We start from the raw sequence: 19,453 nt of genomic DNA on the forward strand, positions 1-19,453 counted from the left end.
GATCAAATCGGCGCTATGGCTATAAGGTCATCCCGCGGCTGCAAGAGAACCAAAAGCCCAGGAAGTATCATATCACCTCTCTTTCACTTGAGTCAAATCCTAATTTCAATGTTATTAGCAGTATTTTTAAATAACTTTAATTTCAACTGAGATGACATTAAATAACTTATGCATCAAAGTTATTTTTTACTGACTATTCTTTTCTCGCAGGTATTGCGACCATTCTTAGTCTTAGACTCAGCAAGGCAGATTCCAACAACATCAAAAGTCATAAAATTAAAACTATGTTTAATTTAAAAATAATGATTGGAATTTAAAGATTTGTATAAATAAAATAACACAAAAATTATAAAGGATCATACTCCATCATCAAATTCTGTAACATAATAATACGACACGTGTCCATTATACTATAAAATAGAAAATAAATCTAAATATAAAAAGTAAAAAAGAAAAAGAAAAACAATTTATAGTAGGTGGTCAGATAATCTCAAATTGGCCAAAACGGGTAGCCGAACCATCTCCAAAGATTTGGAGGTGATTCAATGATGGTTTCAGTCAAAATTTAAAATGAAGTTTGGGATTGAGAGTTATTTATTATTTATCCTTACCACATGGAGTTTTACAAAAATGTAAGTTCTTATGTACTTTCACATTTTTTACAAAATTTCAATACAATCCTTAATGAAAGGCATATAGAGGAGAGGGGGAGAAAGATATATTTTGTATTAAAATAATTGATAGAAAAGCTAAAGTGCTACCTAATTGGGTAGTATTGTAGCTTACCCAATGTTTAAGAAAATATATAAGGTATTTGCTGCGCATGGCTTTTTGAATTTTTTTTGAGAATTTATCTTATATTTAAGGAAGAAAGGAGGATTTATGGAAAATGTTGAGAGTGTTCTTAGTAGCGGCTTTACTAGGGCTGTACAGGACCTGACTTGATCCAAAGCCCTCGCCCTGCCTCTCAAGCAGCCAGATTTCTTTCATTTTTTTGTGGTTTTCGGTCCCAATACAGTAAATCCGTGCGGTGCGGTTTACGGGTTGGGATTTTGAAAAATCTTGGGGCCCCACCCCGCCCCACACTGCATGAATAAAAGAAAATAAATAAATAAAAATCCTACCACTTAACCCTAGCCACACCCCCCCCCCCCCCCCTTTTATTTTTTTCATTTCTTTTCTTCTAATTCTAGAGATTTCGCCCTAGCGTCGCACAGCCTCTCATTCTCTTCATTTTTCTCCTCTCTTCACACTGAGCTGATCTTCGCCTCTTCATCTTATTCAACCTTCACCAAAACCCTAACTCAGTCATCCCCTTCCTGCGAATCATCCCTCCCTCTTAAGTCCCTTCTTTCTTCATTTTTGTAATTTTTCGACTCTTCAATACTCATGGGTGATTTTTTGGTAGTTTGTTGTTTGGGTTTGCAAGTTTTATTGGTTGGATCCTAGGGTTTGATTTTGCAGGTTTTCTGGTGGTTCCTTATCTGACTTCAATTTTATTGGTTTCATTCTGGATTCTGATTGAGATTTTGGGGGATTGCTTTGAATCTCAGGGTTTGATTCATTGAGCTTTTAGAGAAGATGAGGAAAACCACCCCGCCCCGCCCCGCATCGTATGGATACAATTGAATTTTAGCGGGCCATAGGTGTGAATTTTTGAAACCGCAAGGTTGCGAGGTGGGGGCAAAAAGGGCGGAAATCCACCCCACCCCGCCCCACCCCGTGCCCACCCTTAGCTATTACGATGTGGATAACAATGATACCAATGGAAACAATTGAAATGAGAGCACCTTTAAAGAATGTGGGGAACATCAACTTTTGATTGGAGACAAAAATTATGGGAACAAAATTCTTGTTAAGGTTGTGTTTTTAATTAAAGACAAAGTTTCCGTTGGCGAAATTTTTTTAACCTGTCTATTAAATTGATATGTTCGAAGAACATATGTCACATGCTCTACTAATCCTATTAAAAATACATGTGAGAATTACTGTTTTAAGAGCAATTACTATTTTAATTCACTGAATTTGAGACATTTCTTTTGATGTGTTATGAAGTAAAAGCATTAAGGCAGCATCAAATTAGTGTTTGGTAGGACTGAAAATCGTGGTCAAATCGAAAACATTTATGATTGATCAGGAAAATCGTTTTTAATGTCCCTAAAATAGTTTCTATTTTTTAAAACCGTAAATAATTTTTCGAGTTTGAGCTTTATCTTCTCAAATTGCCTGAGTACGCTACTTCGCTGGACCGTCACCAGAGTTCATCAAACCATTGTCAAAAGCTAACGGTCCACCGTAAAAAATTATTGGACCACTTCCACGAAGTTCGCCTGAATCCGCCGCCGGTTGTCGTCATCGGAAGTTGTCGGAATCTGTTATAGTGTTCGCCGGAGGTTGTCGAAAGTCGCGGTTGTTTTTCGTTGTCGCTCATTTTCCATACGAGCCAAACATAGAAAAATATTTTCAAGAAAATTTATTTTTCATTGGAAATATTTTCCAACAGAATAAATTTTATGTCGAAACAAAGCCTAAGGTACAGAAACAATTAAAATTCAAACATTGGATTAATTTATGTTCTTTAACCTCATTACTTTTTTCCCTTTTTTTTTCTTTCCTAATTTGCATATGCAAACGCTTCTATGAAATAATAAAGTCAATTATATATTGAAAACGATAATTTGACCTGGTTCTTTTGTCATCCAATATTAGTTAAATAATCAAATTCATATATATATATATATATATATATATTTTATCAATTTAATATGATATCATAATACAAATTATATGCTCGAACTTTGACTCTACGATTCATCTCATTTCATTAAGTAATTTACATGCTCAGGGGCGGAGCTAGCAGGGGTTGAGAGGGGGACTCACACCCCGGCTAGTCTACAAAAAATTCCTTAACCCATGTAAAGTTTTCCTTGCTTCCTTGATTGCCCACCCTAACTTAGTCACTCAAGAGAGATTCTTTAGTGCCTCGCATGAAAGTCCCGTGTTAGAGATTCTCAAGTTTTCAACATTCAATTATATTTATTCTTCTTTGAGAAAACAAAGCATGAAAAGCATGATGCAAAAGACCCTTTACTTCAAAACCCAACCCCTCATCTCACATAAATTTTGTTGTTTCCTTTTGCCAAAATGAATACTCACCATTTTTGCACCAAATTTTTCTCCGATTCGCTCTTCGCTTTTGCTTTCACGTCAAACCCATATACAAAACTCAATTATCTGCCCAAGAAAGACAGAAATAGCATTCATATGTGCAAGAAAAAACTAAAGAAGAAATGGCTCTCAAAGATTAACAATTAGGTTCATACTCGAATCGATATCAATGATGGCCTCAATAGGTGGATGTGTGGTTAATTGATAATATATAATGGTGGAACGTTGTCCCTAAAAGTATGCTATAAAAGCCTGCGATAAAGTGTTGAGAATTGTAGCAACAATTTTTGTTAGATGAAGGGAGGAAGTTGAAGATCTCTAGGCAATTAGTAATTAGGTGGCTAAAGAGATGCGAGAAAGGTTGAAACACACAAGATTCAATTTGGGTTGTGCCAAAGGTTGTCTCATATCTTAATAGCATGTGTGACAGTTTGGCAAGTATGAAAAGTTGTTTGAACATAAATTTCCTACAAACTAGTTTGTAAGAAATTTCATACAATCCACATATAAGAGTGACATATATCCTTTAAACATATGAAAAACATACATACACACACACATATATATATTGATTCTTTATTTATCTTCTTATTTCTTTTTTTCTTTATTTATTTGTCTTATTCTTTAAGAAAACAATAAACAAAATAAAAAAAATAAAAACTCTAAAAATAATATTTAAATAAAATAAAAAGTATAATAAAAAACCTGTTGGAGTGTGTATAGAAAAAATAGTAGCCGAAATATAAATTAACACTTTTTCATTAAGTATTTTAACTATAATTGTTGGAGATACTTTTATGGGGGTAAAAGGCTTATGTTTGGAATGTGTTTTGGTTGAGGTAGGATTATGATTTTGTGTATGGGTGAGTGGCAATTAACTAGGGAAAGAAAAGGTGCAGGCTGGTTAGGAGTGGGCTTTGTCAAGTGGGCTTTCTTACAATTTTTGAGTTTAAATGGGCTTCGGTTGTAACTGTTTTACTTTCTTTATGTAACTGATGTAACGAGTTTAGATAGTAGTTGGAAGGTTGTGTGTCCATGTAGTGTATAAAATCCAATTTGCTTTGTATGAACATGGAGAACAACCGAATAAATTAACGTTAGATGTGAAAAAAGAAGAAGTTTTAAACAATAATTAAGGTTTGTTGAATTGTTTATTTATTTTGTAAAATTTTTGTACATCTTTAATTTTTAATGTTGTCCATTTTTAACTAAAATTTTAGTTCTGCCACTGCACTTGCTCACATGAGGGAGAAATTATAAGAATATGTTAGAAATACAATAATACATAGCGGAATGAATTATTTGATACCGAAATAAATTTGATCTTAAATAGTTGTTCTACATGCTTTGTTCTTGAATTTTTCTCTCGGTGGTAGAGCATACCACTAAAGCAATACCCATATAATTCACAATCTAAATAACTTCCACATATTCACAAGACAAGAGAGAGAAATATAAAAACACATGCCGCCATACATGCATTTTTATGTCTCTTCTTTCTATTAAAAAGCAACTGACACATTGCATTGTTTATATACAATCAGGGATGGAGGCCCTGCCACCCTCCCCCTCCCAATTTCTTAAAAAATAAAATAAAAAAATTATAAGGTTAGATTTTTTTTTTTTTGGTAAGGTAAAAAATAAAAATTTAGCTTACTGGTCCCTACCAATTTTTTTTTTGGCCACTGGCCCTTGTTCATAAGAGCTTTTGGCTCCGTCCTTGTATACAATATAACATGTATTGTAAAATGTTACTACCCATAGTGGGCGCTGTTTCGCTTTCTACATAATATATTAAGTTTACAATTTTTTTATTGACTTAAACTTTTGAAATAAGTGACGATTTAAAGTATAAAAAAGTGATTTATTGCTGCCGATAAACAAATGATTTTCAATTTTTGTGTTAACAAGCATTTCAATAATCAAAATTTATAACTAGGAAGGTAATTGTTGCAAACCGCTACTCATGCATACATGTTATGAAAAATGCAATATATTGGCTTGGCAGCCATTCTAGCCTGCTTCAACACTCTACACACTACCAAAAAAAAAAAAAAAAAAAAACAATTTCTAATGATTTGAAGAGACAGGGAAAGGCAGAGACCCAGGAGAGCAAATATCACCCTGTCACAAATATGACGCATTTTTTGTCTCCCTGTCACAAATATCTTGACAAAAGAAGAGCTAGAAATTGTAACAAAATGCTGGACATCTTCAGTCAAATCTATGGGTGGATTGGATTATATGTATTTCACATGTGTACTTAACTGAGAGATCCTGTCGGCTGGAGAATCAGAATATTGGTAGACACGACAATCTACGCGTTTAAAAATCAGTTTGTTTTGAAGACTTTTGAAGCCTGCATGTCGGCTGGAGAATCATAAAAAAAGCTGGCATGCCGAAGAAAAAAGGCATGACTTGCACGGAGTTTTATGACGAAGTTTACCAAAATTTGGCTTCTAACCCGTCCAGATTACGCCATTATTTTCACTTTTCAAAGGTTTTTGGAATCTGCACTAATTTATGAAAGTGAAGAAAACACGAACCGACAAAGGAATTATACATAGAATATTATGGAAAAGATTGAAATATGCATGTTGCTTCTTTAGACAAACCAGAGGATTCGATCTCCTTCATATTTGAACATTGTTTGAAACTTCAAATCAAACCCAATTGCCAAAGTTACTTTAAATATAGACAGCCAATTGCTCTAACAAGTGATTGTTTACATCTCTTTTACCCTAAAGTAGATGAATTTATTTGTAGATTCGTCGGGTAGAGAACGAGATTTTGATTCCGATTAGACCGTCAATATCAGCTCTTATTTTTTATATTTTACTTGTTTTAAACTATTGTTAAGTTTTGTTTTCGAGTTGGCAAATCCTAATATCAAAATACGGGTCAATTGTGTTGTAATCGACACTGTTGTAATTGACAGTCGTTCAAACAAACTTAAACATAAACTTCACTCAACCTTTACTCGATAGTCGCTCGAAAGAGTTTATGGGAATTTAATTATGTTTTAAGTCTGATTCATTATTTAATGACCATATATTGCCTTACCAATGAATACATATCTAGAAAAGGGATATGTAATCTTGAAAACTCTAGAGTGAGAACATGATTTAGTGACCATATATTAATTGCAATGGAAGTGATTAGGAAAAATAGCTTTTAAAATTAATTATTTTGGATAAAAATCTACGCAATCATAGTGATTAGATGTTCTAACAGTCTGTCTTAGTACTCTTTTTCTATAAATAAACAGTAATTCTATGATTGAGTATTTGTAGGAGGAGCACGAACGAAATTTCTAGCCTTTTATATATATATATGTAATAGTTTGGAAGCTCCCTCAAATCTGACAACACGTGGGTTCTCAGAAACTTCCAATGACTCACAAAATTTGGCATTTGCTTCCCATCTTTGAAAATAATAATGATTAATCCTTCCTTTTTAATCATCCTTCGCATGCCTCCTTGAAGGACCACTTTAATTGCTGTCAACGATTACTGTCCATACAAGAAAAGTACAAGCTCCACTAGTTCTTGGATAAAAGTTTTGCTCGTACAAGATTTGTTTGACAAAACTATTTTTTTTTTTTAGCTTTTCAAAATAAAAATATTAACCACCACTTTAGAAATATTAATAAAATACTTAAAATTACTTTCATCCTCATATTACATTAAAATACTTTGTTTTATTTTTTGTTTAAAAAAACACCCTTTAAAAAGCGTTAACAAATAAAGTTATATATATATATATATATATATATATATTTTCTCTCTAAAAAGCATTAACACAGTAGAATACCTTTATTTTTTTTAGTAATGCCATATACAACATAAGATTAGAATTTAATAATGGATTAACACACATTTAATGTAATTTTGAAAAGACTCAAAACAAAATAAATATAAAAAAAAGGGGGCCACGAGCCGCGTGGCAAAGCGATGATCCAAATCCAAGTTGGCAGTGTGAAAAGGCAAAAGAGGCGTAGACTGATAGACTCCGCTGATTCCTCACCGCACCTCAGAGGCTCTCACACTTAAAGACTATTGAAGGCTGAAAACTGAGCCCAAAAGAATTGGTCCTTAACCGACGCACGCCCAAACCCTATTTAAACCTGCGCCACCCGCAATTCAGCACGGCTCACGATCCGCGACTTTGTCCTTTCCTATCTCTCTTTTTATTTTTATTTTCGCACGACGAAAAGTCGCATTGCGAACCTTCTCCGAAACCGCCCTCTGCGAGCAAATTCTTCGTCGTCGTCGTCGTTTCGTGGAGATATGCGATTTCGATTCCATCGCAATAGAGACCTTGGTCGCCGAGCATAAAGCTAGGGAGAGGGAGAGAGAGAGAGAGTTAGGGTTTTGGAGAGATTGATTGTCTGAACATGTTGATGGCCGACGATGGCGTGTGGACACGCGGCGATATCTCGGGCGGTGATGGGTTCTGGAACGAGGACTTGTCGATCGACGTCGAGACGTTGCTTCACATTCTCGGCGAGGAGGATCCCCAGCCTTTGCAGGTAGGTTTTCTCTGGAAAATCGCTTCTAGAATATGCGAATTCAAATTGGGAGTTTTGGGAAGATTCAATTCCATGGGTCGTATGGTGTGTAGTGAGCTGGTAATTTGTGTGTACAATTGTATTTTAAGGCTTTGCGACACTGTTTCGGTCTCTGTGAATTGGGGAAGAATGAGAGGAGGGGTTCTCAAAGCTGTAGATATTCCAAAGTTAGCCTCTTAGCTATGAGACCCTTGGTGTGACTTGGGCCTCATGGCAACAAAGTTGTAGCTGTGCACCTAATTCGAGACCAGGACGAGTTTTGGGTTACCTAAAGCACGATTTTGCTTCCGGAAACAAGGATTTTCCGTATTTAAAGTTGAAGTAGTTGGGGGGAAGTTTATGGTTATTATGTGCTTTGCGGGAGTCTTAGCCTAAGTGAAATTTTATGATGTTAATTAATTATGGTCCAGGTTGTACGAAGTTTTAGCATTTGGTGATTCTGGTTTGATAGTGTTGTTATAAAAGTTTTGATATTTTGTGGGTTGTTAATTACCTTTTTGATGAATCTCTGATTGTGCGATTTGTATGTGTTCAAAATGACAGGGTATGTAGGATTTTTGTTCTTCTTTCTACTCTGTTTGCTTATAAGTGTTATGGGTTGGCTGGATTGCTTTGTTTTCTGGTTGTGATGTCAATTATGCTGCGTGGTACTTTGATGGACATGTACTAATGTCTGTGGACCCGTGCTTGGAATTGTCAGTTGGATGAGCTTGGCTGTATTCAATGTGGGTGTATCTGCTTGCTGATATATGAGAGTTTTTTTTGGGGCCTATTTTTCATTTATATGCTGTATTAATTTGTCTATACTTGAATGCCTTGTATATCTGTGGCAAGTCCTCTGCAAGTTTGAATTTTTAACATATGTAAGCCCTAATCCCATCAAACTGAACTTTTGATGAGCATCTTTTCCTTGTGAACTGAACATTTTAGTACCAAATTGCAGAGCAGTCGAGAGGACTCATCTCAGAAAAATGTGTTGCACAGTGAATCAGCTCCTGATGCTGGCATTCTTGAGAATCCACAGTGTCAAACGGGTAAACCCTTTATGCTGACCTGCTTTTTTTCCTCCACTGTCCCCTCTTCTCCTACTATCTCATTGCTTATGGGATCTCTAAGTACTCTATTTTCAGGCTTAGTAGTGGGATATTGATATCTCCTCAAACTACTACCGGATATTGGGATATGACATTAATACTAATTTTTTACATTTTCGTTTCTTTCCATACTTATTCTTTAGGATCTCAAGTATCAAAAGGATCACCTCCATTACAGGCTGAGTTAACAGGTCCTAGCACATTTTTCTCTTTATACAACTCAGAAGGTTCAGATTCTGTGACATGGGGCTCAAGTGCTTCATTTGATTCTGCAGGGAACTCTGTCATGGTCTTTGACTGTGGAAACATAGAACCCTTGACGCAAACTGCCTCTCCTGTGCGTGCTTGCTCTGCTAGTTTCAAAGATTGGTTTTCAGTAGTACCGGGCCATGAGTCCTCCTTCACAGGGAGGGCTGGAGTTCCACCAGCTGAGATACCAACGTGTAGTTCAGGTTTTGCTGATATAGATGCTCACAATGTTTTGTATAATGGAGATAGCTTGTATCCCGATTTTCCTAAGGGTGAAACTGAAGTTCAGTTCCGGCATGTAGGGGAGGATGTTGACTCCAAATGTATGTAAACTCTTCCACTGAGGATATTAATTGGACTTAAGTATTTGCTAAATGGAATTTATGTTGTCAATTGAAAGTTTTCCTTGATCATTGCATTGGGCATGGTATTGTTTCTGAAAACTGAGATGGAAGACTGATTAGTGTCTTCTGATTATTGCAGATGCTTCACACAGTCCTTTTGTCGAGGACATTGCTGTAAATTTTGCAAATTATGGTATGGATACCTTTGGACCACAGGAAACTAATCCATGTACAGACATGACAATATCCTTCATGGATGCGGATATATCTTCGCAAAATATAACTTCTACTGAGTCAACAATCTGTCAAAGTTCTGATGTTGTAAGTGACTTCACTGACCAGTACCCTTCTTTGCAATATTGCATGAGTACAGATGATTTCTCACAGCATTGTATGCCCAGTAGTTATAGTTCTCAAATTTCGCTGGGTAATCAAAGAAAGATGACTAACACGAAGGATGAAATAGGGGAATTTTCCAATGATAGTGCATGCTCAAGTAGTAAGATGATTATGAATGCTCAGAGGGGAACAACTGGTAGATCTGTCTCGGAGGTGTCAATGACTGATTACGCAGATGTTAATGGTTGGAGTTTTAAATATGATGGTAATAACTATATGTCATCAATCAGTGGAAATTCTTCGTCTGATGCTGAAGATTGCCCTATTGATGACAAGGCATCAGCAAAGCTGTTGACTTGCACTCAGTCATACATGGCAAGCAAAGTACAAGCAGCTTGTGTCAAGAATGAAGATACTGATGAATTGATTGGACCTAGTAGCCATTCTATTAAAGGAATTGATAAAGCTGTCAGTAGAAAGCCTTTTTACAGTGCTGATGACAAAATTTTTGTTGACGAAGACTTGAAACTGTCTGGTGCTTCACATTCTACATCAACTCAGAAGTATGATCACGTAAAAAGTGAGAAGGATGACTTGATTATTGCTTCTATGAGAGCGCATCATTCTCAAGATATAGTTGATGAAATGGCTAGTAGATCCCACATTGATGGTAGATATTTGAATTTAAGTGCATCGGAACAATATTTGCCCTGTGAGCCATCTGCTCTGGGCAAGATGCAGTTGAATTGCGTTAAGGATGAAAGTGAGGGTAGACTTGTTCAATCTACGACCACGGGTTTTCATTTTTCAGAAGTCAGCCCTGAGTTGAGTTGCAAAAATTTCTTGGACAAATCCCGTGTTGAGGATGATTCTGATATCTGCATTATCGAAGATATGAGTCATCCTCCACCCACAAATCGTTCTCCATCAACTGGGAATTCCCTTGTTACTTCACAACATTCTACATTTAGTGATTCCAGTCATTACATGGGAGTAGGAGGCACAAGATTTAAGGCAAGAAATGATAGGTTGATTTTACAAGTCGCATTGCAGGTTAGCTCTGTTAGTTTTGGATTGTCCTCTTTCCTTGCTCTTACTGGTACTGGAAATATGCCCTCTGTAGAATGCAAATATGCTCCTGTCTTTTATTTTATTTTTTTGTTTAAAAGATTAAATTAAATTGTCTCGATGATGGTTTGTTACTGGAACCATGGTGAGCTTAGATCGTGCTATACATTTCAGGATCTTTCGCAGCCAAAGTCAGAAGCTATTCCACCAGAAGGAGAATTGGCAGTTCCTTTGTTAAGACATCAGGTCTGTTATTTTTCCATTGCGTTATTTCTCCTCGAATTTAATTGGAGATATTGGAGGTTTTTGGAATTCTGTTGTTTAGAGTTTGGGCAACCTCTGAAACAAAAATGTACTCTGATATAGGCATGGATGCCTGGGATGGGCATTGCTACTCTGTGCAAAATAAAAAATAAAAGAAAAATTGGTTATGCTATCTGCATACTTGTTACAGAGATCGTAAAAAGTAATTTTATTAGACGATTATGGCAATCTCATTTGTTTGAAAGGTGCCATGTGAAAGTATGATTTTTTTTTTTTCATGTTCCTACCCAATTCGACATTATAAGTATATCGATTTTTAACCACAGTTTAATAAAAGAGGTAGTGTTTGGTTACAAGGTTTGATGATCCCCCCGCACTGGGGATGGAATAGCAAGCATTGTGATTTTTTTTTTCCCCTTCAGAAATATAAGCTGTGAACTGGGATATTGTACTCCAGCATATGGGCAGAAGGCGTACAGAGGCTCTCCATTTTTTTTATCTTTCCTTCAAATGAGTATTGAGTTTTCTAAATGGTTCATCTCAATGGAAACAAACCCTGTGTATACTAAATCAGGAGTTGATTTTCTTCAACTGTAGATGAGAATCTTGGTATGTGAGTGGTGAATGGTTGACCTAACAACCCCCCCGCCCAAAAAAAAAGGTGGAGAGAATGGTTCCTTACATGGGTCATTTTGGGTGTTTTTAATCTTCCATACAAACTGCAATTGGGATTATTTTATGCTCTATTTGCATTCTTTGCTATTCATAAATTCTGACTTCTAATAATAGAATTCAAAACTTTCATGACCTGCTTTTGTTAATCTCTAGCGTGTGTGCTTGTATAAGTGATGTTGTCCAGTTAATCTCGACTAAATGTTCTGGACAGAGAATTGCTTTGTCATGGATGGTTCACAAGGAAACAAGTGGCTTGAACTGCTCGGGAGGAATTCTTGCAGATGATCAGGTTGATGTTCCCCTGTATGGTTAGATGTGGTGGAACTTTGCTTAACATTATTCTGATGTATGTAACCATTCTTGCAGGGATTGGGAAAAACAGTATCAACCATTGCACTTATACTGAAGGAAAGGGCTCCATCTTTTAGAGCCTGTCAAAATGTAAAACAAGGAGAGTTGGAAACTCTAAATTTGGAGGAGGATGAGGTTGTTCTTCCTGCAGTTGATGGAATGAAGCAAGATGCTGATTTGCAACAAGTAACGTCAAATAGAACTCGGATGAAGAACATGAACCCTTTGGTCCAAGCTAAGGGAAGGCCATCTGCTGGAACCCTTATTGTTTGTCCCACTAGCGTTCTACGGCAATGGGCTGAGGAGTTAAGTAGTAAGGTAACCAGCAAAGCTGATCTTTCTGTGCTGACATACCATGGAAGCAACCGGACAAAGGATCATTGCGAGCTGGCCAAGTATGATATTGTCCTGACTACATATTCAATTGTCAGCATGGAGGTCCCAAAGCAGTCTCTTGTTGATGAAGATGACGATGAGAAAGGAAAGCCAGAAGATGATGCTGGCTTTTCATCCAGCAGGAAAAGGAAATATCCTCCTAGTTCTGGTAAAAAATATTCAAAAAATAAAAAAGGTTTGGATAGTGCACTGCTTGAGTCTACTGCTCGTCCTCTTGCAAAGGTGGGATGGTTTAGGGTTGTCCTGGATGAGGCCCAGAGCATCAAGAATCACAGAACTCAAGTAGCTAGGGCCTGTTGGGGTCTTCGTGCTAAACGTAGATGGTGCTTGTCTGGGACTCCAATCCAGAATGCAATTGATGATCTTTATAGTTACTTCAGATTTCTCAGATATGATCCTTTTTCATTATATACGTCTTTCTGTTCTGCAATAAAGCATCCAATCAATAGGAATCCAACAAAAGGGTACAGAAAGCTACAAGCTATCTTGAAGACAATAATGTTGCGCCGTACCAAAGGTAAGAATATATAAGACTTGTGTGCATTAATTCTTGTCCCTCAATATAAATTGATGCTGATTTGATATTATTTGTTTTGTTTTTTGTTCTGGATTTGTTTGTACATGTAGAAATTGTTAGATGCGTTAAATCTTTACTCTCTATTCCATCTTGAGGCTTATTACTTGGCTCGGGTCTGACTCTGTGCTGTGACCATGAATACTCTGTTTTACAAGCCATCGAAGTTGCATTGATGCATCAGGAAATATTTCTCAACTGGTTCTTTTTTTTTTTTAATTATTATTATTATTCTTTTTTAATTATTTTTAATTTTAAATTTTTTTATGCTCTCTCTCGTTTGAGAATAAATTGTTGATGAACCACTTGAAAGCATGGAATCAAATTGATTATTCTGTTTGCCTTGAGGATGGTTACTGTGGCTTTAAAGGAACATCTGTAGGTACAGTGATCGACTCAATTTTAGGTAAGCTGCAAGAAAACCATAGCATATTTGTTCACCCGTCAACGACTAAGATCCATGAGTTACCAATCCAACTCACTTCCTATGATCCCAAAGAAAGTTAAAATGTACTTTTGACTTCGTTTTTTGAGGTTTAATTTTATTCTATATATTTAGGTATTATTTTTTGCATCTTGATATATTGCCATCGTGTAAACTGCATCAAATCTCGAATAATATTTTCCATTGCAATCGATTTCTAGTTGTAAGCACTGGTGTGAAATTTTTTGCTCTGAAATATGATTATCTGACGGTAAGGTAATTGTTTTCTGTAGGCACACTTCTTGATGGGGAACCTATAATTAGTCTTCCGCCCAAATTCATAGAGCTGAAAAAAGTGGACTTTTCAGATGAGGAACGCAATTTCTACTCCAGATTGGAGGCTGATTCACGTGCCCAGTTTCAAGTATGGCAGTTTGGATTTGATTGGGGACTGACTTTTCCTTTTTCATGTGATTGCATTGTTTTTAATGAAATAAAGCTTGCAATTTTCTTTAGTTTACGTACTCAAAATTTGAATGTGGTGGCCATGTTAATTTGCGTTCAGTAGTTCTTTGAACCATGTGTACGTTTGTTATGTAGGAATACGCAAATGCTGGAACTGTCAAACAAAATTATGTTAACATCTTGTTGATGCTCTTGCGCCTTCGACAAGCTTGCGATCACCCCCTTCTCGTTAGGCCTTATGATTCTAGTTCTTTATGGAGATCCTCAGTTGAGATGGCAAAGAAGCTTCCACGGGACAAACAAATATATCTTCTGAATTGTTTAGAAGCATCTTTAGCAATTTGTGGCATCTGTAATGTATGTACTGATTTTCCTTTTTCCTTACTTATTCCTCTGTCTGTGTTTTGTGTATGTGTGTGTTTACGCGTGCTTACATTTCTTTTTCCTGACTTGCTCCTCTGTCTGTCTATCTCTTTGTTGTGTGTGTGTGCACGTCTTTAAGGTTTAGTGTGACTAGAGAGAAGCTATTTTGGATTGCACTTGTAGGCTGGTAATATGGTTACAAATAAAAGTGCAAGAAACTCTATTTTCTTTTGTTATCATATCATTATTTACTGTATGTTTGGAGAAGTTAAAGGTAGAGAACACCAAATATGTCTGTTCAGCAGTTCTGTAAAGAAACTAAACATGTGCCAGCCTCCCTTATTCTCATCATTTTCTGGCTCTCCTAATTTTACCAAAAAACAAAAAACAAAAAACAAAAAACTTTTGCTTCTCTCTCTCTCTCTCCTGCTCTCCCTCCCTCTGATTGATTATTCTCTCTTTGTTGTCAAATTCCTCTACCCTAACTCTCTGATCCCCATCTCTAACTGAGTTTGATAACAAACCCATCGCTCAAAAATCACGGTGATGTTCTTGATCTTGTCTCAATTGTGGTGGACTTGAGGTTGTTGTTAGAGGTGGAGGTGTTGTTTGTGGGAGAGAGGAGCTCTTGATGGTGGTGTTGTAGTTGATTGGCTTCTGGTTGACATTGTTTAAGGGCTGTTGGTAGCATCTCTAATTGAGCTTTTCATGGTAACCTGATTGATGATGGTGAATTGAGTTTGTGGAAATTGTGGTGGGTTATTTTATTTTATTTTTCTTCCGCTAAGAGATGTGGTGGTTTCCGGTTTTGTGTAATTTTGAGTGAAAATTGTGGTGTTTTTTAAGGATTTTCTTTGGCCATGGGGATGTGGTGATTTATGGTTAATTTATAGTTCTGGGTTGTCTTGATTGATTTGATGTTTTCTATGAGTTCTGGGTGTGAGATATGTTTGGGTGTTGTGGTGGGGAATGATTTTCAATGCAAGCTTAACAGCCAAAAATGTTCTCAGACTCATTTTTACAGTTTTTACCAAATTAACATTATTTTACTAAATTTTCTATAAGAAAACATTTTCCGACAAATAACGTTTTACGTCGAAACAAGCACAATTTCTAAATTCTAATGGCATTTTAGTAAATTTTCCATAAAGAAACATTTTCCGACCAATAACTTTTTACGTCGAAACAGGCACAATTTCTAAAGTCTAATGTAGATGGAGTTCATGCCTTGTTGGAAAGCAAGATGTGCTATGGCTTGGATTTACTAGGCAATTAGGATTTTGAGATGGTGCCTATTGGTGGAAGTCTGGGAGATCTGGGAGCGCTATTTCTTGGAAGATGGTGCCTATTTGTCTTTTTTGGTGTATTTGGAGAGAAAGAAACCTTAGGTGTTTTGAGAACCTAGAGAGCTCCCTAGAGGAGGTGTTAAAGTTGTTTCTCCATACCTTGTATGTCTGGTCGATACCCATTATCAATCAGCTTTGCTTATTTTTTTGCTTCTTTTCCGCCTTCTAGTTAGGTGTTTCCTGTTGTATACTTCTAGTGTACGTAGGGGCGTCTTACGCTTTCAATAAAACTATTCTTACTTATAAAAAAAAAAAGGATTTTGAGATGGAAGTATAGATGCCTGAGTGTCTATGAAGGGGGTATAACCTTTTTAACCAATTAGTTTGTGCTGAAACTGGTAGGTCTGGTTATAGTTCTTAAGAATTTCATTATAAAGCACATACCTCATGGTTGAAATTCCCCTTCCATTATTGAAAGGGTCAATATTTGTTTATGTGGTTCAAGATTCTATTGAAACTAATTGGATGTTAAATAAACATGCTAGCATTATGATGGACAAATGGTATAATGATATTAGGTGTATCTTTATTCTATAGTCCTTGGCATTTAATTCTCTTACTGGGTGTGTTTTACATTACAATGTCGCCTGTGGTGAGTATTGAGCAACTCCCTGAAATATTGTGTATTTCTAGAACTCTGTCTTGTGCTATATCTACCACCTATTCTTTTTCTTTTAATATCCTTGGAATTCTTGTGTTGAGATAAAAAAAGTTGATGTACTTTTTGTGTTTCTGACAACCTGCTGGTTCCTCTATAGGATCCTCCTGAAGATGCTGTTGTTTCGATTTGTGGTCATGTTTTCTGCAACCAATGTATTAGTGAGCATCTTATTGGTGATGACAAGCAGTGCCCTGTTACAAATTGCAAAGAAAGACTCAGTACGTCTTCAGTGTTTTCCAAAGCCACACTAAATGGTTCTCTCTCTGACGAGCCTTGTCAGGGTAGTTCCCCCAACTGCCCTACTTCTGAAGTTGTTGATGCAGCCGAGCATTTTTCTGAGTGTACTTCTACCAAAATTAAGGCTGCTCTTGAGGTCCTGCAGTCATTATGTAAACCTCGGGGTTGTACATCGAGAAATAGTTATGCACAGAACACACTTGACGAAAGATCCATCTGTCTCAGCAACTCTGTTGGGGAATTACTTGAGGATAATCCTGATAGACAAAATGTGGCCGTGGAGAGGAGTTCTAATAATTCAGTTGAGTCAGCAGGAGAGAAAGCCATAGTGTTTTCCCAGTGGACGAGGATGTTGGATTTGCTTGAAGCTTGTCTAAAAAATTCTTCTATTCAGTACAGAAGACTTGATGGAACAATGTCAGTTTTTGCCAGAGATAAAGCTGTGAAGGATTTTAACACCCGCCCAGAGGTTTGTGGAAACCATAGCATCTCTTGATATCCTTGTTCGAAGTTCTATGTTTTCCCTCTTGATATATATAGAATGCAATCCCTTTCCTTGTAGGTGTCGGTTATGATTATGTCTCTGAAAGCTGCTAGTCTTGGTCTCAACATGGTTGCTGCTTGTCATGTTCTTCTGCTGGACCTTTGGTGGAACCCTACTACTGAGGATCAAGCAATTGATAGAGCACACCGAATTGGGCAAACTCGTCCTGTTAAAGTTTTGCGATTGACAGTCAGAGACACGGTTGAAGATCGTATTTTAGCCCTTCAGGTACTGTCGTTGCGTGTTCTTGTAAATTCTCTCTTTTGTTTATTTTAAGCTTTTCAGTCAAAATTTGTAGACATTGATAACTTGGTAGTTCTCATGAAAATTCAGTTTTATACTGCCAGATATTGCCGTGTTTTATTTAACAATCAAATTAAGAGCACAGGATAGATTTGTAGACTTTATATCTCATTTATATGTTTTGAAATGGCCAGGGGAAGCCGAAAAGGAAATGAATAGGTGAATCTTGTTGACTTATTGTTTTACTGAAGCTTCCGTTAGATTCAGTGCACTGACATACTGACATGTGGGTTAAACTACTTGAAATAATAACAATATTCATGTGCTTTGTTAATTGGGTAATGCATATTCCTGACACTGGCATTCATTTCTTCTGCATATCAGCAATGTTCAGGTGGGCTCAGCTTGCCACGTTTAGATACATGCCTTAAGTATATTGGTTCCATCATGATAATTGAGTGGACAAGCAAAATAAAGAGTATTTTGTTTCAGGAAAAAAATCTTTGATATGTTGTCTAGGCCATGAAAGTGAGCTTTCATCAGTTTGCATCGGAGTCGTTTGAAATCACGGTCCTGTTCACGACTCAAACCTTTTATAATTTATAACAATTGTCAGCTTTGTTCTTCTGACATTGACTAAAACTGTCATTGCCTGAGTTATCAGTACTGCACAACTATCTGTGTCATATGTGGATGTCTTTATTCAATAATGACTGATTTCACATTTATACTTGAAATTGTCCTTATCTGTGATTTCCCTAACTTTATCTTTTTCTCATGTGATATATACACTTGGGGGTTTTTGCAGGAAAAGAAGAGAGAGATGGTTGCATCTGCATTTGGAGAGGATGGAACCGGTGGTCGGCAGACGCGCCTCACAGTGGAGGACCTGAAATACCTGTTTATGATGTGATTAGGGAGTTCTTTTTAGGCTTGACAGATGTTATTTGCTAACGCAGGTTATCAATAGGTTTGTTTTTGATGGCGAGAACGACAGCAGCAGCAGCAGCTCAATTATTTGGAGATTGTCTGACAATAGTTCTAAAGGAGTAACAGGGGACTGTGTTGATGGGAGAATTTTCTGTGAATAGTCTACATACGGAAACACATGATCCATTCTTTTCCGTTAAATTTTTTGTTCGTTAGGGAATGATCTTTTCTGTCTTTCTCATCATTCTCTCCTACAGTTAATAGGATGTGGAGATCATTAGTCTACAGCAAGTAAAGATACATGTTACTTCCCAAGTGTAAATGATAGGGGATTATTATTATTTTTTATTATTTTTTTTCTCGTCTTTTGTTTATTTTGTTTTCTGATTCAGTGTTTACAAAGTCTTAGGTTCTTTAGTAAAAATTGATTCTATACATATACGGTATTGATGCGTTGGTATTTGTCCTAATGTTATTATATATTTGTTACTTTGAAGATTGTGAGATGAGATTTTGAACGATTCTTGTCTCCTATAACAGCTCGCTCTATCCATGTTGAGTATTTGTTTGTTTATTACCATTAATCTGCACTGAGGTTAATTCGGATCATCAAATTGAAATGCATGCCATCGTAGCAGATTCCTAGTGTTCTCACATCCTCTCGTCTTGAGTAATGTCGCAATTCCCAGTTTGAATAGTAGATGTGGCCTGAGCAATCTTCATGTTGATTAAAGATAATCTGTATGTAAGCCATATATGGACAGTATATTTTACCCAAGCAGGCGACTGTTTTATTTTTAGTCATTGAATGACTTGTCCAGTAAAGTTGGTAATTGACATTAGGGTCGTAAATGAACAAGTTTGCTCCATGCCCGTTCGTATAAACTTGATTCGAATTCGGTTCGTTTAATAATTGAGCTAATCGTGAATATAAAATCAAGCTCTAATATTGAATGATCTATACTCGGTGCAATAAATTCCTACAACTTTAATTTTTAATTTTTTATTTTAATTTCATAATTAAAACATCGGAACTCTATTTTTAATATAATAGATATAACTTGAATTATTGTTATTGTGAGTCTTGATATAGATATATGCGTGTTTATGTATGGATAATTATTTGTGTACATAATGAATTTATATAC

The 19,453-nt window shown here is 36.3% G+C and overlaps 1 protein-coding gene and 1 long non-coding RNA gene across 5 annotated transcripts; one reads left to right on the forward strand and one right to left on the reverse strand.

Annotated features, from left to right (window-relative positions):
* Positions 1–2,783: 2,783 nt before the first annotated feature.
* On the reverse strand, positions 2,784–3,554 carry LOC133867819 (uncharacterized). Its single transcript, XR_009900197.1, has 3 exons — positions 3,324–3,554; positions 3,157–3,234; positions 2,784–2,973 (listed from the first exon to the last, which is right to left on the reverse strand). It is a non-coding gene; the product is annotated as an uncharacterized LOC133867819 (long non-coding RNA).
* A 3,754-nt stretch (positions 3,555–7,308) lies between these two features.
* Positions 7,309–18,775, forward strand: LOC133868502 (helicase-like transcription factor CHR28). 4 transcript variants are annotated; one of them, XM_062305413.1, is made up of 13 exons: positions 7,309–7,699; positions 8,682–8,772; positions 8,976–9,023; positions 9,108–9,404; positions 9,565–10,817; positions 11,007–11,078; positions 11,983–12,060; positions 12,138–13,035; positions 13,810–13,940; positions 14,117–14,338; positions 16,449–17,057; positions 17,151–17,360; positions 18,184–18,775. In XM_062305413.1, the coding sequence occupies exons 1-13, from the start codon at positions 7,565–7,567 to the stop codon at positions 18,286–18,288; spliced, it is 4,149 nt and encodes a 1,382-aa protein (XP_062161397.1). In that variant the 5' UTR covers positions 7,309–7,564; the 3' UTR covers positions 18,289–18,775. The 4 variants fall into 4 exon arrangements, with proteins under 4 accessions (XP_062161397.1, XP_062161395.1, XP_062161394.1 ...); XM_062305411.1 differs by having other exon boundaries at positions 8,669–8,772; positions 8,976–9,404; XM_062305410.1 differs by having other exon boundaries at positions 8,976–9,404.
* The last annotated feature ends 678 nt before the right edge of the window (positions 18,776–19,453 follow it).

This window comes from Alnus glutinosa, chromosome 5 (assembly GCF_958979055.1).
Source record: "Alnus glutinosa chromosome 5, dhAlnGlut1.1, whole genome shotgun sequence".
Classification (NCBI taxonomy): domain Eukaryota; kingdom Viridiplantae; phylum Streptophyta; class Magnoliopsida; order Fagales; family Betulaceae; genus Alnus; species Alnus glutinosa.